The sequence below is a fragment of the Xenopus tropicalis genome, chromosome 5, assembly GCF_000004195.4.
Source record: "Xenopus tropicalis strain Nigerian chromosome 5, UCB_Xtro_10.0, whole genome shotgun sequence".
Taxonomy (NCBI): Eukaryota; Metazoa; Chordata; class Amphibia; order Anura; family Pipidae; genus Xenopus; species Xenopus tropicalis.
Window position 1 is genome coordinate 125,391,779 of NC_030681.2, and position 27,564 is coordinate 125,419,342.

At 40.2% G+C, this 27,564-nt stretch overlaps 1 protein-coding gene across 12 annotated transcripts; it reads right to left on the bottom strand.

The window, feature by feature from the left end:
• Nucleotides 1-1,992: 1,992 nt before the first annotated feature.
• On the bottom strand, nt 1,993-26,158 carry sap130 (Sin3A associated protein 130kDa). 12 transcript variants are annotated; one of them, XM_012970006.3, is made up of 21 exons: nt 25,980-26,158; nt 24,606-24,708; nt 22,032-22,264; nt 20,514-20,669; nt 19,479-19,593; nt 19,267-19,394; nt 18,447-18,571; nt 17,681-17,831; nt 16,639-16,729; nt 16,386-16,490; nt 14,353-14,494; nt 11,431-11,552; nt 10,431-10,754; nt 9,279-9,456; nt 8,100-8,204; nt 7,473-7,780; nt 6,684-6,935; nt 6,179-6,304; nt 5,338-5,441; nt 4,226-4,339; nt 1,993-3,327 (listed from the first exon to the last, which is right to left on the bottom strand). In XM_012970006.3, the coding sequence occupies exons 2-21, from the start codon at nt 24,700-24,702 to the stop codon at nt 3,169-3,171; spliced, it is 3,135 nt and encodes a 1,044-aa protein (XP_012825460.1). In that variant the 5' UTR covers nt 24,703-24,708; nt 25,980-26,158; the 3' UTR covers nt 1,993-3,168. The 12 variants fall into 12 exon arrangements, with proteins under 12 accessions (XP_012825460.1, XP_012825457.1, XP_031757341.1 ...); XM_012970003.3 differs by having other exon boundaries at nt 20,514-20,672; XM_031901481.1 differs by lacking the exon at nt 25,980-26,158 and adding an exon at nt 25,806-25,824 and having other exon boundaries at nt 20,514-20,672.
• Nucleotides 26,159-27,564: the final 1,406 nt, after the last annotated feature.

Below are 27,564 nucleotides of genomic sequence, written 5' to 3' on the forward strand. Positions count from 1 at the left end.
AACGCTTATGTTTGTGATGCAGCCTTCGATACTACAAAACTGGAAGCCAACGGACCCCAATCTATTGCTGTGTTGGAAATCCTCTGGCAAAAAACTTGCCATTTGTAGGTAAACAATTTTTTAGAACAGAATTGGGGGAGATTATCTCACACATGACTGGGGGGGGGAGCACCATAGTCCCTTAGAACAGGCCGTAGCACCAGAACCTAAGGCACCACCCCATTTTTCATCCATTTTGCATATGTTGTCTCTAAGGTTTTATAGGTCCATGGTGCATGTTGCTCTTGAATTGCAAAGTGCAGAGCTCCTCTTCTGTTTGGAGCTTCTTAGTTTAATTTTTTGGGCTGTTCTCTCCTTTGCTACTGAAACTGGAGATTGAGCAAAGCAGGCAAGGGATGAGTACAAAAGTCTCTTTTTGCCATTTCCTAAATTCCAGCTGCAGAGTTGCAATGCTACTGGTCCACTCAAACATTATATCTGAGGAAGGAGTTTGAATTTATCAGACAAGACAAAAGATAGTTGATCTGGGAGACTGGGGACATAAATTTACTACAAAACAGTTGTACATGCAAATCCACCTGCTGCTGTACATTATGGTTAGCCCCATTCCCCGTTATTATGGGGCAAAGGGATTTCTTCTTAAAACTCACAATTACCCTACAATGAAATAAATGTAAAAAAAGGCCAGCACTGTACTTCTAGGTGATCCTTTGCATCTTGCAAATGTCTTGAATATGGTTTCATCAGCGATCAGGGCAGTCATCGTTGGAGCACAATCATACTAGGTCTGTGCTGAATTCAATATTTAATACAGTTCTGTTCTGAAAGTAGAAGTGGGCCACAGGGCCACAAATGCTTTTCTTGTACAGAGTGTTAGATGGGCTACTGATGGTGGGATTGTACCAAAGAGACCTTATCCGCACACCCTGGCACTCCAAACCTATATGCCCGGTGCACACTGCTGGAGGGATCGGCACCCTCCAAAACTAGTACAACCACAAAAAAAGCAAATGGCACTCAGGGCTGCAAACAAGGGAAAAACCCTTAAAAAATTTTATTGCGGAGGTGCAACGTTTCGGGGCAACGTGACCCCTTTATCAAGCAAGGGTTGTTTGCAGCCCTGAGTGCCATTTGCTTTTTTTGTGGTTCTACTGATGGTGGGACCAATACATGATTTAGGACTTTTAAATTAAAGGAGAAGGAAAGTCAAAATCTATTAAGCACACTATTAAATAGTACTACTATTGCTGTGTAAAAACGCTATATTTCTGGCTTGCCTAATGAAAGATTTAGAGAGATACACATACTAGAACCTACATACTTGTTTCAGTGAACGGCATGCCATCTTGTCCAGCATGTCTGTATGGGCTGAAAAGCACAAGCTAGTCCCCCCCCCTCCGCTCCTGCCACAAACCCCCACAAGCTCCCCGCTCCTGCCCCCCCCCCCCCGCCTGCTTGTCACAGAGTTCTCCGACGCTGCGTCGCCATGGCAACCGGACGCTCCTGCTGTGTGCGCATGTGCCGCCTGCAGTCCCAAGTCGCCAAGTCTTGAAGGAGCGATGCATTATGGGAATCTTCTCTAGACTGCTCAGCGTTTTTTTTCCTGTTTGGCTTCTGATCTTCTGAACGGGTGAAGTATGGGGAGACTTAAGGGCACTATTGAGACAACTGAAGGTATGCCTGCAGCTTGAGATTAACTCTTTATTAGCCTTTCCTTCTCCTTTAAGGCTAATAGACATGGTAGAAGAGGGTAAAGCCTGTTACACATGCTGAAATTCACCTTAAGCTCACAGTACAACCTAAGAGCAGACCTTTACCAATATGGGTTTCTGTTGAGGGCCCCCTACACATGAAGTGGTGGATAATTTGCTCCATCCATACCTACTATTTATGGCCAGTTTAAGACCTAGTGAACAGCAGAGCTATTATCATGCCACCATCTTAAAAATATGTTAACCGTTTCACAACAGAAGTATTGTTAGAGAGGAAAACCATGATTGCATTTTCTTTAATCCTAATAACCTGCATACTTACACAGTGCAATTCAGTTTAACATGGACACCAATAACATTGATTTTTTTTATGTTTTTCTTGATTAGCCTGAGTTTAGAAATTGGATCTTTCCCACCATTAATTGTCCATAATTTGACTCTGCTGTAAACATAAGAAGTCTTGGACCCTATGCATGAATGCTTCACTTCCAGATTCTGTCTGTTGAGTTCATTTCTGGGGAAAAACATTGTTCTCAATCGCTAAAAAAGAATGCATGAAATAAAAATGACACTTGTACAACACTACACAACTTTACTCTATACTCCACAATTTTAAAGGCACAAAGACTTTTTCCCACATGATACGTTCATATGTTTCAAGATCCTCCTATATAGCCCACAGTTGAACTACAGTACACTGCTATTAGACCATGTCTTTTAGGTATGTAAATGACAGGATATGGGGGGCGGGAGAGGATGCATTTAGTGGAAGATTTGGTGCTTAACTAAAATACAACTTTTCTGGGCTATTCATACAGGATATTCAGCTATGGCTGCCAACAACCCTTTTAACCTGGGGCACATAAAATATGTCCAAAAGAGTGCTCTAAAGGTTTCAAAGCAGCCACACAAAGATGTTTTTTAAGTGTTCTTATTAAAATTGCTTGTTTCCATCTCAGAATTACTGTTCAGATTCTCAGATTGCTGAAGATGGAGGTCCAGAATGGATTACTTCACATAGACATGGACAAGATAAAACATTAACAATATAAGACATCTGTCTGAATAAGTAATACCTGAAAACACACATTCAAATAAAAATAATAATAAAACGGGTGTAAATACAAGGCAGGTTTGTGTGTAACAGCGAAAAGATGAATAGCACTATATACAAGCATTTGGGTGGTGCACACTTACCAGCACTTATATGTAGAACCGGCAGTTTAATCAAGCTGTGTTTAACCCTCCTCAAAATAAAGCAAGCATTTTAAGGTCCATCCAAGCATTATTAGCTGGCCGCAAGAAATCCGATTACGTTCGGGCTCGTAGTAAATGACCAAGTCAATAAGGAAACAAATGATACAAACGCAGCATCTCTGGCACACAGAAAACTTGCCCTCTGCTGGTGCAGGAATGAACTTTACACAGTAGAAGGGTGGTAGTGCTGGTTCTGGATTCACATTTTGTCCTTCTGTTTCACTTTTGTGAGCCTGCGAGATGCCCCACTTTTATTGAGCAACTTTAGCACACGATCCTTGTGGTCAAGTACTTTAAGCATGCAGTCCCGAGACTCAGTTATTTGGTCCATGACTAACTTGCACCGCTGCATATTACCCTGAAAAATATTAGCACAGACCGCAACAAATTTAAACACGATTATTAAGCTTAAATAATTACTTTGTAAAAAGTTCTCTCATATTTTCATAAGGAAAACCTCTAATTCTAGCTAACTTTCCAACACATAAATGTAACATTTTATAATGATCTTATAAATGCATAGAACTTTCCACCAACAACTCCTATTGTTGCCAGTGGAGTAGTAAATTGCCCGTGATAGAGATCTCTTACGGGTGACTCGCTCCGTGGGCCATCAGCCTTAGGATGAAGACACATGGAGCAATTAGTAGCAGCTACTTCTCATGGCTACTAAAATAGACAATGCTGATCATTTATAGATAATTTTCTCTACATATGTTTTAGCAGGGGCAATTCTCAGTCCAATTAATGCCTTTTAAACAGGATCTTTGAATATGGCAATGTGGCACCAGAGATCTTCCTACTATACCCCGTGCCAACTTCAACTAGTTTTATTGAATATTTCTATTAAATACACGAAAATACACACACTAGACCATCCTAAGGTCTTACAGGGTCTGGATAATTTTTGTTCCTATTAATCCTTGCTATGCCCTTAAATGATACTTAGGGGCATATTTATTACAGTGCGTAAGCTAACATCGCTGGTGATGTTGCCCATACCAACCAATAAGATGCTTTTGTTTCTTTACTTGTAGGTGACCGTTCAAATCTAATTGTTTTTTGGTTGCTATGGGCAACATCACAGGTGATGTTGGCTTACACACTATAATAAATATGTTCCTTAGTCTTTCCAAGGAATAATCAGACAAACAGAAAAAAAAAAACTGGGACCTTATCCAACAGACCTAATCCCTACAATTGCAAAGTACTACAAAAGGAAATAAAAAAAAAATCAAAACCTCACAAACTATTACCTGAATCAGTTCATTGATTCTGTGCAAGTCATCATCAGTGGCAGTCTTCTTCTTGGGAATGAGCCCCTCCTGCAGCACTGTTAACCTTTCAAACACATCTTGCTCCAATTTAATCTGGCAAAAATTTCAACAGAATAATCAAAATAATAAAACCACCCTGAAAGCATATCACACTTATAGCACCAAATACATAGCATGTACCAATGTACACTAAGATGTAATATAAAAGTGGCACCAAATCAGCTGAATCCTAAATTTTTCATAAAAGATTCAACAGAATACCGAACTGAATTGGAGTCCTAATTTGCATATGCAAATAAGCCTAATCGATCAATCTAAAGTTACATGACTTTAAAGGAGACATATTGGATAAATGGGAAAAAAAGGTAATTTTATAGGCAATTATGAATAATATCCGGTGCTGGTTTCACTTTGGGCTAAACATTAACCTTATCTGTAACAATGGCCCCTTTATTGGAGCTCCCTATAGATCCTCTCAGGTCCCTGTCTGGGTTTCACATGAGGGGTGGGCGTGTCCTAATGGTCCCTGCCAGAAGCACAGTAGGAGGGGGAGAGCCAATCACAGCCCTGCACTCACACAAGCACAGACAGGCGTCAGTTCCCTATCAGGTCAGCCTAGCTGCTGATTGGTTCCTATCCCACAGTGCAGGGTACGGAGGGCCACCGGCTCCCCAGCTCATCCAGAGAATTCAGCCAGCAGGAAGTGGAACAGATGGGCAGGGCTAGTGGGGTTTTTGTGGAATTTCTCAATAAATCAGTCAGAAACACAACTTTTTTAAGCACAATCCTTCTATATTTAGAGGAGTATAATTCACTGGTACATTCATAATTTTTATAGGATATGTCTCCTTTAAGTGTTTGATTTGGATGAATCCTGCCAAAAAAAGGCTAGGAATCGAGTAAAGCCCAAAGTGAATCTGGGATTCCATGTATCCCTAGGGAAAACAGGCAGCCAACCAGCTAATTGCTGGAGGCAAATGTTGGACCCCCTGAAATATGGCCATCCTCAGATGCTGAACATCTCACTTTCCCATGTGCTGACAAACATTGTTATATTTAAATTTCTTATCTTTCTTTTCATATTAACTCACCAACTGGAGAAGCTGAGCAGCACAGAGATGGGTTTTCCAACCCTGAACTCGGCACGTGATCCCTTTTTGGTTAGCTACTTCTTGCAATGTCAGTTTCTTCTCTTCTGCAAAAAAAAACAAAACAAACAGGCAATTTACAACTCAAAATCTGGCATACAAAATGCAAAAATAATTAAAGTAAAAAAAAAATATTAAAAATCAGTCCACTGAAGGGTATTGTGCACAGTAGTGGTCACTTACTGAATGATTTAAGGTGAGCCTTGCAATGAGTAATACGTCTTAAAAAATTGCACGGACTGGAAATAGTTTTACATTACAAAAGTTTTAAGTACTGGGCATGCACAAAATCTAAAGAAGACATGTGGTGGTGGTGTGGGGGGGGGGGGTTAGAGGCAGCAGGTAGAAAGAGGTGCTATCCAATTGGAGGCCCAGGCTAGGACTGGGATTCAAACTCGACCCTGGCCTTTCAAGTAACACTCACCGACAGGCCCAATAAACAGTAACTGTCTATGGCATCTTTAGGCAGCCTCTCTGGTACTTGTCAGAACCCGCAGATTGCCAGTCCAGGCCTTTTACTTTTATAGGCCCACAGGTCAATTATCCCCCCTCCTTATAACACTGTCACAGAAAAGCAACAGTATCTTATAGCAGATTGTTTACACAGACCTCCAACTGTAATGATATATTTGGCTATTTTCTGTACTTCAGGGGCTGCAATGTTTAATAAAGCACAAGGTACCTTTTAATCGCCCTGTACTACACCCCCATGTGCATGTCATTTCTTTTTTCTCAAATGACAGAGAAAAGCACGTACCCCGTGTCCTTCAGATTTGTCTCTTACCTTTTACTCGTACATCACTATATCTCTGAAAATGATGGTAAGCTGCTTTCCACGGGTTGCGATAATGGCGCAGAAGTGTAATAGGAGGCCTTGGCCTTACTGGGACATATCGCACTCCTTCCTCATCTGCAAAGAGGTTACAGTTTTAATCCTGAACTTTCTAATTTTCAGCTGTGAACTGTGTAGGCAAATGCCTACACGCTGTCTAGTAGAACAATTAGTATTGGGTATTGGGTAATCAGTCACCCAATAATTGGTTTAGTATTGTACTAAACCAATTATTGGGTGACTGATTACCTGATTACTGGGTTGACTTAAGAGGGGCTTGACAAAAAGTTTGTTTAAACTCTGTTACAGAGATGCCAATAAGGTATTTTATTATATCATGTTTTTGATAATGCAAGAAAACTGGCCTTGGCCTTACGGATACATTTTTTATGCATGTGCATTTAATGCCATTTCATTGCACTGCATTTGTAGCCTACACTGTAGGACATATCAATACCTATATACTCTTTAGGAGGAGATTTCCTCTTCTCAGGCCGGGATGTTAAAGGTTTTACAGCATGACAGCGCTCTTCATCTGTGCTGTTAGTCTCCATCATGTCTCCCTCTTCTGTGGATATAACATGCTGCTGTTTGCGTGGTTTCTTGCGGGGTGAGGCCCCTGGAAGTAGTTCCCCAGCAGGAATGGAGATGTTATTGGCAAGCACTGTTAGTGGGGAAGATATTGAATTTGGGGGAAGTGGTGGCACTGCTGAGCAAACACACAAAATAAATGATTATAGGGCTGTACCAAATACATTTTGATAGAAAATAAACAATGAATAAAACCCATAACACAGATAACTAAAAAATTATAAATGTACAGATTTAAAAATAGACAAATCTAATAAAATATAACAAGACATTTAGCATTTTTCATCATCATGTATTCCAAGATAAATACTATAAATATTTGAGTGAAAGACACCATTATTGGAACTCTCTTCAGTGTGATACAAAAACCAGTGTGTATATCCTAGAAGTCATTCCCTAGAAGCACAATATGCTGTGGCCAATCATAGCTATATGCTCACACAGGAAAATATATATGGCAGTTCCCTGTCAGATTCGCCGAGCTGCTGGCTGCCCATCCACAAGATGGGGATTTGTTGGCCTACCATGCTAATGCTAAGTGCAGCCAGCTCTACTAAGCTGCTTTGGAAAGTATCCCAATAAGAGTGGATAAGACAATTATGGAGGATACTATGAAAATGTTCAGAATTGAAATTGCAGTTTGGCAACTCTCTACCTGAAACAGGTCTGGAAATGTCCATTGGTTCTGCCTCCTCTTTAACCTTGGCTTCGGGGATAACAGCTCCAGATGGTGCATTACTCAGAAGAGGTGGTGGTGCAGATAATGCAGGAATTGTGGCAGGAGTAATGTGGATGCTGCTAGGAATGGGCCCAGATGCAGGCTGAGAGGGAGGGCTTGGCACAGCTGCTGCAGGGTGATGAGAAGATGGTAGGGAAGCAGCTGCATTTGGCTGATCAGCTGCTCCTGGATCTCCAGTCACGCCTGGTGCCACAGGTACATGAAGATCTGCTTTGGGTTTTGCGCTAAGTGGAAAGAAAACACAAAATAACTACAGTTTAATTATAAACCCTAGACAGCCCCAGAAAACATTAAAAAAACCTGCACCTGATTAATAGACTCCTATTAAATATGATTTCTGCAGTTGTATGAGGAATCAGATAGAACAAGCCATTAATCTACTTCCAAGCTCTTTATTACAATTCAATATAATACAAATCTGTTCCCATCTTTAAAAAAAAAAAAAACTTCTTTAGAATTTACACATACAAATGAATAAACAATATTCTTCTGTAGATTTATTACAAAAAAGGTTTGAGAACACTCAGCTGTTAAATTCCTTACCCAGCAGGTCGTGGAGAAGCAGATGTACTGCGCAAGGAGCTGTCCTGACGTGGGCTTACAGCATCTCCTGGGTGAGGGGGAATAAGGCTTTTTCTAACAGATAACCTAGAAGTAGAACATACACTAAAATAAATATACAGAGTCACCTAAAGAGCAAAACTGAAAGGTTACCCCAGGAATACAGTCCAAATATAAAAGGAGAAGGAAAAATATAATCACAGGGGGGTGCCAAAATGCTAGGCACACCCCCAGTGACTGTAATCACTTACCTAATATACCCCGGGTCGGTGCTCCTGATAGCAGAAACCTGCACCCACCTGGGATACCTGCAGGTGAGTGATCCTCTTCCGTCTTCTGTCTTTGTGCAGTAAAGTGAAAAGCTGAACTTGAGCAAAAAAGCTAGCTTTTTCACTGTACTGCGCAAGCGTGGACCCCAGAACTGTTAAGGAGGAAAAGGATCACTCGCACGCCGATACCCTGAGCCGGTGCAGTTTTCTTCTGACAGGTACAATGGCCTGAGGTATCAGGTAAGTGATTACAATTACAGGGGGGGGGGGGTGGGGGGGTTAGACATTTTGGCATTATACCTTTCCTTCTCCTTTTAAACGTACAATTTATTGTATTAAAATTTAGCAAGTGTCTAAATTCCCGAAAATAACACCAAGATCACACAACACAAAGATTAACATGCATAATATAGAACACAGAAAGGAAAATTAGAAAATAGCTTAAGAATCCAGCAACAATGCAATTCGGTGAACTCCATAAGAGTGGACTCCTGGCACCAGTAAAGCTTTCAAATACAACTCTAAGATCTGTGTTATTTTACATGCAGTATTTGATTTATTGACTAATGCACTTTATCATATCAATGTGTAAAATGTAACATAGGTTCTAAATTGCCCCAGTGAAACTACAGTGGCCATACATTAAAAAAATGTGCACGGTTGTTGACCTCGCCCTGATATGCCCACCTTGGTGACATTAGATTGATCGAATTATTTGGGCTGAGGGATAAACATTAACATTAAAAGGATTTAAGCGGTTGTGATGAGGAGCGCCTACGACAGGATTTTTAAATCAGCCCGAACATGTGCCTAATTTTGGCCCCATACAATGCCTTCTGGGGCTTGGTGTTAACACGCTACACACATGCCACATTTAATCCTTAGCACTCACCCATCAGTTGCAGGTTTCTTTCGTAGGATGCTGGGTCGAGGAGAGGACCCCTGTGCAGGGGAACTGCTGATCCCAGGACTCTGACTGTGGCTCTGCATAACTGTAGTGCCAGCAGGTGTGGCACTGAAAGTACTGTTTATTGGATTTGCAACAATTGTGGCACCCTCAGCAAGTACAACTGTAGTGGAAAGTAGTATAGATCAGCTGAAATCTAAACCAGAGCTACACATATGTAAAAATCAAACTCTGACAACATTAAAAGGACATTAAAAATCTATTTCACTTGGGGGGGGTTCCAAAATATTAGGCACCCCCTGCTAGTGAAATAGATTGCTAAGCTTTTCCTTGGGCTGGTGCTGCTGTTAAGAGAAAAGTGCACCGGCCCATGGAAAAGTTACCTGTACTGCACCGGCATCTCTGCGCCTTCAATCTTCTATCCTTTGGCGCTTCACATTCTACACACGCAGGGTAGAGTAGTTCTGCCGGGTTTTCTCTTCACCTTTAAGTTTTTTTGGGGGTTTTTTTTTTTTTTTTCAGAGGTGAAAAGTACAGCTATGAAAACACATGCAAACAAAGCACCAATATGTTTCATTTAAATTACAATATTTTTTTTTAATTGGTGAGTATTGAGTGATAAAGATGAAGAAAAAAGAGATTAGTAAAGAAAGAAAGAGGAAAGAAATGACGTCTACACTAGCAGGAGGACTTCTACATTTATGTGCTTAATGAGTGAAAAAAGGGTATAGCAGCAATGATCTCAGACAGCTCTGTGGCAGTGGGACATATCTATCATATATTTGCATGGAAATTCAAATGAACTGCCCATGTGGGCCTGTATAGTGTTTTTCAATCTTACAAAAGTCTAGCCCTGTCTAGGGAGAGGACCAGAGGAATATCCATTATCAATATTTGTCACCGGAGAGTGCAATTCATACAGACATAGCATAGTAAGACTTGGCACATCATTAACTAATATGCCAAAATGCACACACTTGCTGCGGATGCTACACTGAAAGTAAGAATAAATGCACCTAAGGAAAAACGTTTCAGAACAGATTATTAAGCTTATTCTAAGAATCAATCATCACACATCCTCATTAAATCATTCCTGTGCTTTGTGGTACCATTGCATGGAATAGCATATATCATTACCAGAAGCCTTTGGTTCATTTGGAGCTTGCTGTGAGCTGACTGAAGAGGTCTGAACTCCCTGGTTAGTTATTGATGTTGCAGGGTGGATTGCCTGGGTGTTAATTGAAGTTTGCTGGATTCCCTGGGTATTTATAGGTGTTGCCTGGATGCCCTGTGCACTAAAAGGAGATGGTTGTATCCCCTGTGCACTAACTGGAGCAGGCTGGATTCCCTGAATGTGGCGTGTGTGTGATGTGTCCATGTTTATCAGCTGCATTGGATTCAGGTGGACTGTGGAAGCCACAGACTGGGCCGTGATGGCAGAGTTTGGAGCTTGAGCTGAAACTAAAAAAAAAAATAAAAGTTAGCCAAATTACCTTCTAAAGGTGGCCATACACATTACAATCTTTTCTGCAACCACTGGTCGCAGGAAAAAGATTGTTCGTACCCTCCACTAATGTTGAGAGCTGAATAGTCAGATTTGGAGGTAAAAACAAATAGAAATTCTGCCCCTATCTGATAATTCAGGGCTAAATGCTTGCTCGGGCACCTTCAAAGGCACCCAATCAAAATTTTCTGTCCCACCCAACTGACGAAACAACCACTATCCAAGGCTTTTGTGATATTGGTCACCTCGTCAATCCAACATACATTATCATACAATACGATAATATCAGTGCATGTATGGGCACCTTAACAAATGAATAATTATTTGACACAAAAATACACAATTGTTTCAACAATCGTTTCCATCAATTGTTGTAATCTATTACTTAAACTCCTGGGTGCTAATAACTGAAACAATATACACTAGGTAAGTATAGCACTCAACAATTTTTTTTTATTTTATTATAAAATATTTTTGTCACAATAATATGACCTGTTGAGTGGTATACTTACTGTACATGTGTTTGTATATTTGTGTGTATATATCTCTCACCACATTAAACTATTTAACAGCAGCTTTTTATTTTAATATACCCACTTTTATTCCCCCTAAATGTTTTCCTGAGATACTAACCTGGGTATTGTCGTATGGTGGACACAGAGCTAGTAATGGGGGTATAAGTGTGTGCTGCCAGGGGATATGCAGACGGAGGATAGGTTGGTAGAAAGTACTGTAACTGCACTGGAACAGGTTGTCTGCAAAACACAAAAAGGTTACTGATTAAAAGATATATCTGACCAAGGGTAAATTTTAACAAGAAGTGAGAGGAAATAATGTGTATGCATGAGTTTGTGTACATGTGTAAGACACCTCTCTCTTTCCTTTAGATTCTTTTTTTTATTTTTGTCTCAGAATTCTCCCCAAGTGTACACCTACTTATATTCAATGTCAGACTAATGATAGATGCATTCCTAGATAAGTGGTTTTCAATTCTTGTTTGTTTCTGTTATTATATTTTACAGACATTTATAAGGATCATCATATTCCATTACACAGTAAAACAGAATAAGAATACATTTAACTACACACAAACACTGATCCATACAGGTGGTAAGAGGAACCTGCTTATTAAAGCTTACAAACCTCCTTTTTTCTAGCCTCATTTACCAAAGGCAAAGATAGAGAAAAAGGAAAACATTCAGGGCAGTATGTAATTTGTTTATCCTAAAGCCCACATGGGATCATCTCTGATTTTAGATCCGAACTTTTTACATGCTTTATGAAGGACAGGTCATGTCAGACCAATTTAATTGCTTTTTATGATGAGGTAAGTAAGAAGCTGGACAGTGGGGATGCAGTAGATATAATCTATTTGGATTTTGCCAAAGCATTCGATACCGTTCCCCACAAACGACTGCTTTCTAAGCTAAGGTCTATTGGTCTTAGTGAAGTCATTTGCACATGGATAGAAAACTGGCTATAGGATCGGGTACAGAGGGTGGTTGTTAAAGGCACATTCTCTACTTGGAATAAGGTTCTCAGTGGGGTCCCTCAGGGTTCTGTACTGGGTCCACTTTTGTTTAATTTGTTCATAAATGACTTAGGGGAGGGTATTATGAGTAATGTATCAGTGTTTGCAGATGACACAAAACTCTGCAGACCAGTCAATTCTAACCAGGATGTGACATCCCTGCAGCAGGATCTTGACCAACTGGCAATCTGGGCAGCTAAGTGGCAGATGAGATTTAATGTGGATAAATGTAAGGTCATGCACTCGCAAGTCTTTTTCGGCGATTTTGGGAAATCGCGCCGCCACGTGTGCCATCCCACCGGTGGGATGGCGGGTCATGGCAACTCGGGGAGATTAGTCGCCCGCGAACAGGGAGTTTTGTCGCGGGCGACTAATTTCCCCGTGTGCCAGAGCCCTAAGTGGCAGATGAGATTTAATGTGGATAAATGTAAGGTCATGCACCTGGGATGTAAAAATATGCAGCCACTTATACCCTTAATGGGACTGCACTAGGCAAATCCATAATGGAGAAGGACCTTGGAGTCCTTGTAGATAATACATTTGGCTGTAGCAAGCAATGCCAGGCAGCAGCTGCAAGGGCAAACACGGTTTTGAGCTGTATTAAAAGGGGTATAGATTCACGGGAGGAGGGGGTTATTCTTCCCCTTTACAGAGCGCTGGTAAGGCCCCATCTAGAATATGCTGTTCAGTTTTGGTCTCCAGTGCTCAAACGGGACATTATTGAGTTAGAAAGGGTCCAGAGAAGGGCAACTAAGCTGGTAAAGGGTATGGAAAGTCTCAGTTATGAAGAAAGACTGGCCAAGTTGGGTCTGTTTACACTGGAGAAGAGACGCTTAAAAGGTGACATGATAACTATGTATAAATATATAAGGGGATCATATAATAACCTTTCTAATGTTTTATTTACCAGTAGGTCCTTCCAACGGACACGAGGGCACCCACTCCGTTTAGAAGAAGGGAGGTTCCATTTAAATATTCGGAAAGGATTTTTTACAGTGAGAGCTGTGAAGTTGTGGAATTCCCTCCCCGAATCAGTTGTGCTGGCTGATACATTATATAACTTTAAGAAGGGGCTGGATGGATTCTTAGCAAGTGAGGGAATACAGGGTTATGGGAGATAGCTCTTAGTACTAGTTGATCCAGGGACTGGTCCGATTGCCATCTTGGAGTCAGGAAGGAATTTTTTCCCCTCTGCGGCAAATTAGAGAGGCTTCAGATGGGGTTTTTTGCCTTCCTCTGGATCAACTAGTAGTTAGGCAGGTTATATATAGGCATTATGGTTGAACTTGATGGACGTATGTCTTTTTTCAACCCAACTTACTATGTTACTATGTAGAAGGCTAGATTATATTAAAATGTTTGGTACTAGAAAAGCCCATCAGAGGACCACATCCAGCCAGGGGGCCTCAATCTGGAAAGCCATGAAGCTTTTAAAATTAAAGGGCTTCATAAGTGAAGACCAACAGTTCTAGGCATAGTTCTGGCTAGATATTTCACATTGGGTATGCAACAAACAAAGAGGTCTGGTGCAGCTCTGGCGTCTGTGCTAGCACTCTAAGCTTCTATCACTCTAAGCTAGCACTCTAAGACTTTCCCTCTGCTTTATTACACCTGATACGCCTTCCTTTGCCTATGTGCTTATGGACTCCTCCACTCCTTGCCAGTACTATTTGTTTCCAGATGTACTTCTATCTTCTGATCCATCACTTCCCAATGGGAGAATCTGGTTAAGTAACCAAGAAGGATTTTATACCTTCTTCCTTCCTAGAGCAAAAAGCTGGAACCCAATTTTGAAGCTCACCTATCTACTATTGTTTGTTTTACTCCAGGTGCTAGCTGAGTTTTTGTTCCATCAGTAACCAAGAAGTCTTTGCAACTGTAGCTGACTTCATAGGGTCTTTATTTTTTTGGGTAAAGGACTACTTTAGTACAGAAAGGAACAATGATTAACCGGCCTATGTTTGGATTTCTGGAAATCCTACATGAAAACTGCGGAATTCCCAGTCTGCATCTGATAAATTTACCTGTTTTCACTCCTGGCCTCCATAGTCATAGGATTCGGTGAAGCTCTGTGACCAGGAATAGGTATCAAGTTTCCTCTCTCTGTTCCATACTCTGACTGAATCCGAGGTGAGGTGTGAGTGATCTGCTGTGGAACCACTTTGGCTAACAAAAATGACAAAGAAAATTCTTTCTTCATTGGGGGCCAGAACTGGGGCTTATAAAGGAGGAGCAAGTAAAATAAAATATAATAAATGTTTCTTTGTGATAAGCACAGTTATATTCCTTTCTCTTCAATCAGCTGTGGGACACAGATGAGAACTATGGGGTACAGCATCTACCACAAGGAGGCAGGACACTTCAAAGGAGAAAGTCACTGCTGCTATACCCACAAAAGCCACCACAGTAACTCTGACTAGTTCTGACTAGCAGAGTAGTTGGTAAGCAAAGAGAATTTTTATTTTTTTTAAAAACAAAGAACTATTTACAAACTAAAATCCCATTGGTCAAGGCAAATCCAGAATGAATTCAGAAGGAAGACTGGCTCATGCTGAGAAACAGTTGTTATCTGTGAACAAGTAAGGACTTTGTGGTGTTCCAGCCTAGATTGGAGCTAGCCATCTGCTGACTACTGTAGGGACTAATCAATCCTGATGAGCAGGAGTATTTGAGGTGAGCGATAACCCAGACAAATGCCTTAGTACTGCAAGCGGTAAGTCTACAGCAGTGATCCCCAACCAGTGGCTCGTGAGCAACATGTTGCTCTCAGTGCCGCCAAACCAGGTAGTTATTTTTGAATTCCTGACTTGGTGGCAAGTTTTGGATGAATAAAAGCAAGATTTACTACCAAATAAAGCCCCCTGTAAGCTGATAGTGTGCATAGAGGCTGCCTAATAGCCAATCCTAGCCCTTATTTGGCACCTCCATGAACTTTCATGGTGCTTGTGTTGCTCTCCAAGTCTTTTTACATTTGACTGTGGCTCAAGAGTAAGAAAGGTTGGGGACCCCTGGTCTACAGAAATTAGGGGAAAAAAGTTGCACTGCTAAAAAGCCTTTGCCCACCTTTAGAGTGCAAATGAGCAGGAGGGTGAAAGAGATGCAACTTTCTGTGCTACTAAGAAAAACTGCAAATATTAAATAAGTGAATACCAAGGTGACAGAAGGTGGCAGGGAAGGGGTTATTGCAGGGGTCCCCAATCTTTTATATGCGTGAGCCACATTCTAATGGTAAAAGTATTGGGGAGCAACACAGGTATCTGTGCCAAAATAAGGGCTATGATTAGCTATTTGGTAGCCCCTATGTGGACTGGCAGCCTACATGAGGCTCTGTTTGTTAGTACACCTGGTTTTTATGCAATCAATACTTGCCCCCAAGCCAGAAATTCAAAAAAAAATAAGCAACTGCTTGAGCAACACCCAAAGGGCTGGTGAGAAACATGCTGCTCACAAGCCACTGGTTGGGGATCACTGGGGTATTGCATAGTCCTAGATACAGGGGCTTATCCAAAGGAATTAAAAATCAATGTATGGCCACAGTCTGTATTACAAAAAAAGTTGAATTCATATTAATATAAAACATTTCCTATGTTTCCCATGTTTTTTTTTTTTTTTTTTTTTTAAATGCATCAGTTAATAGAGCTTCTCCAGCAGAATCCTGCATTAAATCGGTTTTTCAAAACGCAGAATTTTTTATATTTAATTTTAACATTTCACACGGGGCTAGCCATATTCTTCATTTCCCAGGGTGCCACAGCCGTGTGGTCTGTGCTCTGAAACATCACATCACACTTTACTACTGCAACACTGCAAGTTGGAGTAATATTGTTAAAGTTGCGGTGACGCAATTCATTTCTATGGGCGGGAAGTCGCTGTGATTAGTCAGCCGCGACTGCGTTAATTAATAGTCGCGCCAACTAATTGCCCCCATGTGTGTCTTCGCCCTAAAGCCTATTCTACTTTTGCTTGCATTCGCAAGGATGACAATGATAACTAGCAAGCTCCTTTTTCCTATAAAATCACTGCATTTATTTACACACAACAGAACATTAGCACTTACCCACAGGAATGTTGGAGGCAGTCACTGCTGTAGCATGTGAAGAGTGAGTAGGCATTGTCATAGTAACAATGGCGCTCGTGGAAACTTGCGTGTGGGGAGCAGAACCTGAAAATGCAATAATAGACACACTGTTACTGCTCATGTCCCTGTTCACTAGAGTAAGGGTCTAAAACATAAGAAATATTTATAACAAAGGCCAAAAAGACAAAAAAAATGCATCTCTGTCTTCCAACTCTTTCAATGCCATACTGACCTGAAGTTGTCACAGAAGGGAGAGTGTTTGTTGCTAGAATTGGAGCCACTGTTGCTGCTGCTACTGGATTACCAGTTCCAAACAGAGTCTTCTACAGACAAAAAAAGACCTGTTAGCTAGAATGATTAGGACCTGGGGTTTACCAGATAATCTTTCCATAATTTGGATCTCCATACCTTAAGTCTACTAAAAAATAATTTAAAGGAGAAGGAAAGCTTAAGTCACTTGGGGGTGCCAAAATGTTAGGCACCCCCAAGTGACTTTAATCGCTTAACTTGTACCCCGGGCTAGTGCCCCTGTTAGGAGAAAACAGCACCAGCCCGGGGTAGCTGCGAGCGCTTCCTTCTTCCGCAGTGGCGCATTGCGCATGCACATTAGAGTGAAAAGCCGAATGTAAACAAGAAAGTCGGCTTTTCACTCTAATGCAAATGCGCCAGCCCAGGGATTTTGCCAGCAGAAGAAATGCGGAAGAAGGAAGCGCTCACTACAGGTACCCTGGGCTGGTGCGGTTTTCTCCTAACAGGGGCACCAGCCCGGGGTACAAGGTAAGCGATTAAAGTCACTTGGGGGTGCCTAACATTTTGGCACCCCCAAGTGACTTTGCCTTTCCTTCTCCTTTAAAACATAAATTAACCCCAACATAATTGATTTGCCTCTAAAAAGGAATTATTTAATTAAAATGGGGTCTACAGGAGATGGCCTTCCTGTAATTTGGAGCTTTTTGGATAATGAGATTCCAGATCTCATTCCTGTATTATGAATGAGCATAACTTAGCATAAATGATGATGATGGTTTCATAACCTGCAAGTCATTCTGTTAAAACACTTTTTCCCTCTTTCGACTTTTCATTGCAAATAGAATATTACCTTAAGATTATGCTACATATATTGGAGGAATGAAACTCAACCCCACAGAACTGCATTAATCACCCAACCTGAATTAACCATTCCACTGACTCATATAATGGATAAAACTAAACATTAAGTATAATCATACATTATAGGGAACTTTAACCATAGTTCAGTAGAAGACAAGGAATACCTGTGCCATTGCATGTAGCTGTGGCTTCTGAGCTCCTAAAGCAGGGTGTGTTGGCAGAGTAATGCGCGTGGTGGCTGCATCACGAGCCTGAGCTGATCTCTGGATACTGATTGCAGCAGGTGGTGGGTGTTGCTGGATAGACAGTGTTGGTCTGTTTCATATGGAGTCAAAAATATTAAATTTGATCAAAAATTGTAAACAATAAATGCTTTAACAGTTCTCAGACCAAATATAGTAAAATGCAAAAGGATTCCAAAATGTATATTACTAAACAGGCAAACTTTTTGGATGAAGGTTTATTTACTTTTACTTACTATTAAGTATCTCTGATACCATAACCTAGAGACCCACTATGGTGAGATTTGAGATAAACACTTCAGGATTGGATATTCTAGTAACTAAAACAAGATGATCTATATCATCATCATCCATACAACATTATTATAAGGGAATTAGGGGCCCTAAACAAATATTGTAAGACAAGAAAAAACAAACAAGTTTTGATTAAACTAAGGATTCGGGGGAATTTCAATCTTGCAAACAGTACTAGGATTCACCAATCAACAAACTGTCTTTAACTTTGTCCAGATTATAAAAAAGGTCAGTGTGCCAATAAATGGATGGGTAAAGTAAACATGCTAAATGGTGTTGATTTGTGAAAAATATAGCTGAAATTCTTAGTATAATGGCTAGTGATGGGTGAAAATTCGCAAAACGCCAATGAATTCGCTACATGCGGCTATCACATGACTTTTCTGGTGCTCACCTTAACACTGGCTCAGCAGCATGGGCTGGTGTAGTTGTTATGACTGGTGATTGCGCCCTAGTAGCCGATACTGTGGCTACCACAGCAGGAGTAACTGATGTTGTCGTTGTCACCGGAGGGCGAGACTGTAAAGATATAGAACATATATGTCAATATAGCAGCAAATGTCTGCCATTGTCTTAAAAAGAGTGAATATATAAAACATTTTATGAAGAACAGTAGTTAAGAGAGTAAGCTTAAAGGGGACCAGTCAGCCAGACATAAAAGCTGTATTATAAAAGTCCTTTTTGAATTAAACATGAAACCCAAATTTTTTTATAAACCCCTTTTTTTATAAACACATCCATACCCATTATAAAGGCATTTATCCTAGCTGTCAATCATAAATTGCCTGCCCTGCCTCTACGCCTAAGACCTAGCGGCATTTCCATTCAGCATTTCACTGCCCTCCTCACCATCTAATTGTGTAGCCAGTGCATGGGCATGTGCATGAGGTCCCCCATTTTGGCACATAAGATTCTGGCATGATGCAAAGCTTGCTTTAATAACGGTGTCCACAAAATGGGATTATGAATTTCAGGACTGAAGAAAACCAGATTTAAATAATTTATATAGTGTAAGTAAAGTTTATTCTAAAATGTGCTGAAGTTTTAAAGAAGCAATGGAGTGTAAACACTTTTAGGCCATTTTGATTTCCATGTGTTACTGGTCCTTTTTAATTGCCATCAACAGGTGGCAACACTCACAAGTCCTCTGTGGGTTATAATTTAAACAACATTGCAACAAGGAAAGACAGCATATGTAGTATTAAAATACATACCTGGATAGGGGGGTGAATAATGTGTTGAGTGGCTGATTGGGCAGCAACTGCGCTAGGTATCTGTGCTGAAGCTGGTCTTAACATAGTAGTCACTTTAGAGCTTGACATGACAGCTGCTGCAGCAGCTCCTAAGAACCAAAAAACAGAATGTGAATGAGGGATAAATGCAATGGTCACAGTGCACATCAGTCACAAAATCACTACTCATTTACCTCTGGGAAGATGAGAAGCTCCAATATGCAATGGAGGTCCTGGGGCACTACTACGGATAATTGACATCTGAACATTTGTGGCAGCCACAATATGGTGGAGGCTGTTGGGATGCCCCTGTATTAAATAAAAAAAAATACACAATTACAGACTACTCTAAGTGATTTCTTTCTGCCTGCCCTCTAGCAGAATTAGGAATGTTATTTGATTTTAGCCTAAAATGCCTTCAGAGGAAAATCCACTGTAGATATCAAGCCAGAGAACAGAGATTATATCAGACTTATGAAGCATTAAAGGAGACATTTTATATAAAGTTCATATTCAGTTATAATATTCATACTCCCTCAAAATGTGAAATGATGCAGAAAGAAAGATGTTTTGAAAGCATTTTACCTCCTAAAACTGCCATTATATGAGAGCTGCATACACAACATCTTTAATCAGAAGCCAGAGTGAAATGAAACATGGGAGTGTCGCTTCAGTCTCCCACAGGAAGTGGTCACAGCACTGACTGACAGGCTTTACTCAACAGTAGCAGGGAAAACCCCTCCCAGTTTCCTCCCTCTGGGTCTCTCTGCTTGTGCTGCTGCCAGGAGGGGTGGGGGGGGGGGGGGGGGGAGAGTGCCTGTGAAAGCCCCGCCCACTCTATGCATATTCACTGCACCGTAAGTAGGTGAGGTTGTGTCAGTGAAGTCTACCATGGCCAGCTGCCCCAGCCACATACTGAGGAGTCTAAACAGGAAGCTTGCAAAGGGTGTGGGTAGAGCACAGTTTTCAAGCAGTTATGGACATATTTGAACCCAAAGTTATTAAAATAAAAGCACTTACTTCTATTTTACATGGTTTAGTGCATTGTAAAAATGTATGGTATATATCCCTTTTAAGGAAGAGAGTGTTACAACAAATGAAGCAAGCAATAAAAATTAATTTTAAAAAAATCTATGTTTGTCTGTAGAAGCAAACACCCCAATAAATAGGGGTACACTGTTCTATAACCTAAACGTATAGTACAGTATTTTATCTTTTACAGCACTGACCTGCTGCCCACTTATTGTGGCCACAGGGATAGCAGAGGTCTGTGGAAGACCACTCTCCATTGTGACAGTCACTTGGCCAGAGACCTTTGGTACAGCAGACAGTGCAGAGGGAGGTGCTGGAGCAATAGGCCGGCTAGGCATAGTAGACTTTGAAGTCTGCTGTGGGAAAACATCAACAGTAAACTTCTGTCAAGACAAAGTAACTTTAAGAACCTCTTTATCTATAATTTCATTGACAAAATAGAGTGATATGAATATGCAAAAGCTGATACAGTTGTGTTTGTGAATGCTTTGGAAAGCAAATATCACAAAAAAAAAATAAAATCCCTAACCTGGTTCGATTACCTAATTACTATGTTTTGCAAAGTTGTTCAAATTACACATGATTATTGTACAATATATACAAATATTAAGCTTTTAAACAAAAGGTAAACTGTTATGTCAGTTAAAAGCAGACCATAAAATTATATCTGGATTACATTGATAGCTCCCTTAGCCTTCTACAAAGCCACATTTGATAATAAAAGGTTCCATTACATCTGCATAAATATTTTTAGAGGGCAAAAGCATGTTAAAGGAGTAGAAACACCAAAAATTAGTGTTTGAAAGTAATTAAAATATAATATATGGCTGCCCTGCACTGGTAAAGTTCTGTTATATAAACTGTAGTAGCAGTCACAGGGGCAGCTGGAAAAAATAAGAAAACTCATGTTAATAAGCAGATAAAGCTCTATAGAATACAATGGTGTTTTACAGAGCTTCTCTGCTCTGTAACCTATACCATTCAGGTTTAATATTTCAATGTTATTAGCTATCCCATGGCTACACACCAGCCTTGTTTATATAAACTACAGTAGTGTTTGAGGCAAACACACAACTTTAACCAGTGCAGGGTAATAGTACAAATATATAAAAGGGATTCTGTCACAATTTTAATGGTGTACTTTTAATTTCTAAATTACACTGTTTACATTGCAAATAATTCCCTCTACCATTTTAAGAGTTATTCTTGAACCAACAAAAGTAATTTTTAGCTTTAATTTAAGTGTGTAGGTGCCATCTCAGTGCATTCTGCCCGATTCCGAGCTTTCAGAAGGAGCCAGTGCTACAAATTAGAACTACTTCCAGATAACCTATTTTTTTTCCTAGAGGAGTCAGCTGGACTTGGATGTTTTACTATTAAGTGCTATTCTGATATCTACTGCTTTTAGGCTGATGTCCCACGCAGAGATTAGCCATCTGTGATAGATCTTTGCTACCGTGGGTGAATAATCTCTCCTAAATGTTCCCGCTAAAAAGAATTTTGTGTAAAGCACACAACTGTATCTATTCCGACCTGAGCACACTGTTTTTAAAAATGCGCATACAACTTTAAAATGTGTGCACAAAAGAATTTTTTTGTGCACACACAGCCAAACTTACTTTGCGTTAAATAAAAATGAAGCAGTTTTAAAGCCTTTAGGCCACCATTAACAAAAGCATATAAAAAAAAAACCAAAACCCAAAGCAATCTATTACCTTCAGGATATTCTCAGAGAATGACAATGGAACAGCTGAGGTTAGGTGAGCAGGTTGTGCAGTCATACTGAGGGAAGGAGCAGGTTGCAATGGATGGTGTGAAGCCAACATCTGAACTTGAGGGTAAGGTCTGACAACCACAGGTTCCTGCTTATCGTCGCGTGATGGTAGAACTGTGCCAGCACCAATTGAATCACGGGATTGGACATCCATGTCTCGTATTATCTCATCTCCTACATTAGGAAATACAGCAACAAACATTTTATTGCTTTTTTTGTGGCCCACTGAACAAATTACTGATTATTTATGCTCTGTTATTTACTGAGAACTTAAGTCATCCACATAAGAAGCAATCAGGTTGTCTTCGTCAAATCACTTACCTAGTTTAAAGATATGTGCTGGTTTTAAAAAACTAGGCCAACGAGCTAAAGGTGGACATACACGGTAAGATCTGCTCGTTTGGTGAGGTCACCAAACGAGCATATCTTCTCCCGACACGCCCACTTAAGGTGGGTTATATTGAGCTAATTTGGCCCTAGGGCCAAAGAATTGGAATTAAAATGGCGGGTATATGGGCAGTCAGACCGAGAACAGCATGAACAAGCTGATTCAGCCCTCGATCCAACAGAAAATAAAACCTGAAATTGAATTGTCAGGTAGGCCCTTCTGGTGCCCATACACAGACACATAAGCTTCTATATCGGTCTGAAGGATCCAAAACTGAAGCTGAAATCTGCCCATGTATGGCAACCTTAAATCAATAAATTTCCTGTGACTTAATGTGTGGATGAGAAAACCAAAAGGTGCCTTTCAGGTCTTTGCGCCAAATTGGTGTCAAGCAGTTAGCTGGCAGAAAGCAAGTAATACACTGATGTGGGCAGTGTGTCTTTACCGTACTGGCTACTGATATAACAGGATTTCCATCTTGTAACTTTCATCAAAAAAACATGGTTGTGGAAAAATCAAAACTCATTACAGAAGAAAAGGCTTAGATAGTACAAGTGCTTTATAAATTGTTTTCAATAATGCATTTCAAACATCTGCATTCAGGGCAAAAAAATCTAAGAATTTTAATTTCCAACCCTAATTTCAATAAGCTACATGGTGATTTTTTATGTAAACTGTAAACTATGTAACTATGATACTTTTTTTTTTTTTTTGTTTCATTTACTTTACAATTTCGTTCTACATTAAAATCTGCTATGAGAGTATTTATTTATTATAGTATACCCATGATATTTATTGACTGAATAAATCCTGAAATACTGCCATTTGAATGTCCACTACAATTAAGTTTTCTATTGACCAATTGTAGTATAAGTAAAACAAAATGTTTCAAAATGTATCTAGTTATGTTTAATGTTTTAAAACTTTGTGCAATTGTTGCAACAAAATATATGAGCTATAACCAGCTAGCACAGGGATCCTCAAGCTATGGCCCGCTGGCCGTATCCAGCCCCCCAAGGTAATTTACCCGGCCTTGTTGCATCCTCACCCCTGGCTACTACCTGTCTGCAGACACAGCGGTGAGCAGGCAGCCGGAGGATGCAGAGGGGAGCTGGTGAGCAGGGAGTGGGAGGATGCAGCAGGAAGCGGGCCGCAGTTTGAGTTTTGAGAACAAGCGTAGTTTGAGGACTACAGTCCGGCCCCCCCAACAGTCTAAGGGACCAGGAACTGGCCCCATGTTAAAAAAAAGTTTGAGGACCCCTGAGCTAGCAGAAATGTAATTTTAAATAGAATAAGGGTTTGCACACAAGAAATACAAGCACAGTGGTAGTATTAAAAAATATAGTCTTTTATATGGTATACAAATTTTTTTTTAACAGCAGTCAATTTTAATTGCAATAGCAGAAACGTACCATTTGCTAGGCACTGAATTTATCAATATGGCAAAAAGTGAATTCTCTAAAAATTCTCCAGTACATTCAAATACACTTGGGCACATTAAAACTACTAATCAAACTGCAACATACAAGTGTCAAAAAGCAGTCTACCAGTTTTAATTGCCACAGACCAACATTATCATAGTCTTTCTTAAACTAGCATTAGTATTACTCCATAAACCTTAAGGTTATACAGATTTGGATGAGCTTGCAAATGAGTGGATCTCTTCCTTGATTTGACCATCCAAGCACTGGGCTATACTGTACTGATCTGATTGTTGGCCCTGGTAGTACTATTTAACATTGTTTTTACCCATAATGAAGGAATGCCCTATCAATTAAAAGGGAAACACCACCCATGATTTCTAAAAACCATCAGCTCTGCACCTCTAGTTATGTCAGTAATTGAGAGGTGGCAATTGAAGGCATAGATTCCTTTTTTCTGCTTTTGTGAACAAAGGCAATCATCTGAATATAGGGCAATTTATGGCATTCTAGTTCAAAGTACATTATTAGGTGTAGATGTCATAACTACTTATTTGAATCAATAGGTTTTATGAGTGTATTATACAGTATTTTCAGTTTCAGACAAACTTTGCTTTTTTTTTTTTTACATTGTAAAATATGTATCTATTGCAATTTAATACTTAAATATTATGAAGAAACAGCTTTTTCAGTTCTTTGGTGTTACCTTGTCCTTGGGGATTCTGCCCCATGGTTGCTCCACTGTTAGAAACTTGGGGAATTGACATGGATGTTGCCTGGCGGGGAAACTGTTGAGAACTCATATTCACCTGAAGGAGAGAGATCACCTAATTAATTTAATAACACTTAAAATACCATTAATTGTATACTGACAACTCGGTTTCTGAAAAGGATGCTTTTCAGGAGGAGCACTCACCCAGCACCTGATCTGGGAAATAGCACTTATATTGTAGTGTCACCCACTGTGACCTACAGCACTTATATTTGCCTATTTGTATCTGTAAGTTACCCCTCCCATATAGATTGTAAGCTCTACGGGGCAGGGACCTCCATCCTCTTGTGTCTTTGACTCTTAACTTATTGCAACTGTAACTGTATCTTGTATTTATTTGTATTTATTGTTATACTTTGTATTCATCTATTATCTTATTAACCCCCTGTTTGTATTAATGTATTCTACTGTACAGCGCTGCGTACATAAGTAGCGCTTTATAAATAAAGATATACATACATACATACATACATTTTGTATATGATAGGACTGTTTGCCTAAAAATAAAAAGGTGCCCATGGTCAGTCACTAACCCTAAAATCTATATAAGTAAGACAGTGGCAAATACCCATCAAAATACAAAGCAGGTATGATGCTATTGCCTTTATTAGCATTCACAAAATAAATTGGAGCAGTGCTGTCAATTGATACTATGTTGCACTTTGTCGCAGCAGAAGCAGTCAAATATCACCGTTGTCCTGACTGAGCCACACATATCTGGCTGCAGGACAACTATATCATACCACATACAGATATATCCCACAAAACCGTCAAATGGGAAAGCATGATTGTGAAGAGCAATGTGCAGCCCTCCAGCTAATGCTACGAACCTACAGCAGTGACTGTGAGCAGTTGTGCTACTGACGGAGCCAGACCGCTGCAGGTTGGACAACAGTATTGCGGAACGCAAAGCTACCAGGCAACATTACCCAAAGGGCCGCACGTCCCATGGCCTTGGCGCAACGATACACACTCGCACATGAAGCTTGCACCACACGTATATTTCAATTAAATCCCCATGAAGTGCCCCTCCCCCTACTTAAGTCGCACAGACAGGTTATGTCCCCGCAGTGAAAGCAAAGTCTCCTCCATTTAGGAACACATTCATAGCTCTACAACACGCGAATTTCCTACTATTGTTATATTTTAATGCCGAGGAACTCCTGACAGCCTTCAGAAGCTGTCGCCATACGATGGGAGTTGTAGTGCAGCCATACGAGTAGAGACGAAGGTATTAAATGCTTGACCTATGTATTCCTAAGTACACTATACGGGCATATTAGAGTTTTTTCAAAGTCTCTCACTTACTTTTTTTCCCGACACCTTTAATTTTAAATATTAGCACTCTAGACTGTAGCTCCGTTGTCTAGCGTCGCATTTCGCCTTCCGGTTCCGGTCTCTAGCTTTCTTTCACCTCAGTCTGACTGAACCGCGCTCGGCAACCGATCACGTGATTGGCGTCTGGCCCCGCCCAAAGGCAAGCTGAAAGGAGTCACGTTGGGTGTAGCGACTGGACGCATTGTCCTTTTCTTAGATATTTGTTTACAAACACAGCCATGGTCCGACAGGGAAAATTGCGTACAGTGTTTTCCCAAAAATGTTTTTTTTTTTATTCCTGAAGATTTAGTATAGTCTGCCTATAGAATGCCTTTGCCTTATACCAGTGATCCCCAACCCAGGGAGTTATTTTTGAATTCCTGACTTGGTGGCAAGTTTTGGTTGACTAAAACAGGATTTAGTACCAAATAACGCCCCCTGTAAGCAGATAGAGTGCATAGAGGCTGCCTAATAGCCAATCACAGCCCTTATTTGGCACCACCATGCTTGTGTTGTCTTTTTACATTTGACTATGGCTCACCTGTAAGAAAGGTTGGGACCCCTGCCTTATACCTTTACTCTGTACAGTTATAAGCATACGCCAACTTACAAGTCACAGTTTTACAGTTATGGCCATAATATTAACAAAGGAGTAAACAAGCAGACAATTCTGCTATCAGTGGGGTCTCCACTCAGACTGAAATTGTTGGATAAAACCCTAAAAATAACAAATCGGAGGATGTTCTGAACATGAAATAGTTGGCAGGCATCAATCGTACAAAAGTGACTACTTGGAAATGAATTGTAGGTCCCCCAAGTATATAATCAGATACACAATACATGCACAGATTTCATTGTTAGCCGACCAAAATTTTCTGACCTGTCCAACTAAACAACTGATCACCATGTTACAAAAATTATTATGAAGATAATAATCAGTCTGTGTATGGCCAGCTTGAGAAATCCAAGAAAAAATAGGTTACCTGAAATGAGTTCTAATGTGTAGAGCTGGTTCTTTCTGAAAGCTCAGAATCAGGCACAATGCACTGAGATAACTGCCTACACACCAATATTACAACTAAAAAAATAACATTTTAAATGGTAGAGTGAATTATTTGCTATGTAAACAGTGTAAAAAGTACACCATAAAAAACATGACAGAATAGATGTGAATGTAACCATTTTGAGACATTGGCATTCCCATAGGGTGAAGGCACATGGAGCTACTAGTAGCAGCTACTTGTCATGGCTACTAAAATAGACAATGCTGGTCTTTTACTGATAATTGTCTCTACATGTGTTTTAGCAGAATCAATTCTCGGTATTGTCTATGGCAGGGTATTTATTGGTGTTTAATAGCTGTGGCAAGTAGCTGCTACTAAGTAGCTCTGTGTGTCTTCACTCTTAACCACGCCATCCAAAAGAAAAGTCCAAATAAAGTACTAAGTAGTAAGTGTTCTGTTTACACCAAGTAAATATCTAATTACTTAAAATAGGACTCAATAACCATAAATACACCCTTGCATGATGCATTTTTTTATAAAGGTAAATGTTAACATATTCACTCTGTAGGGTT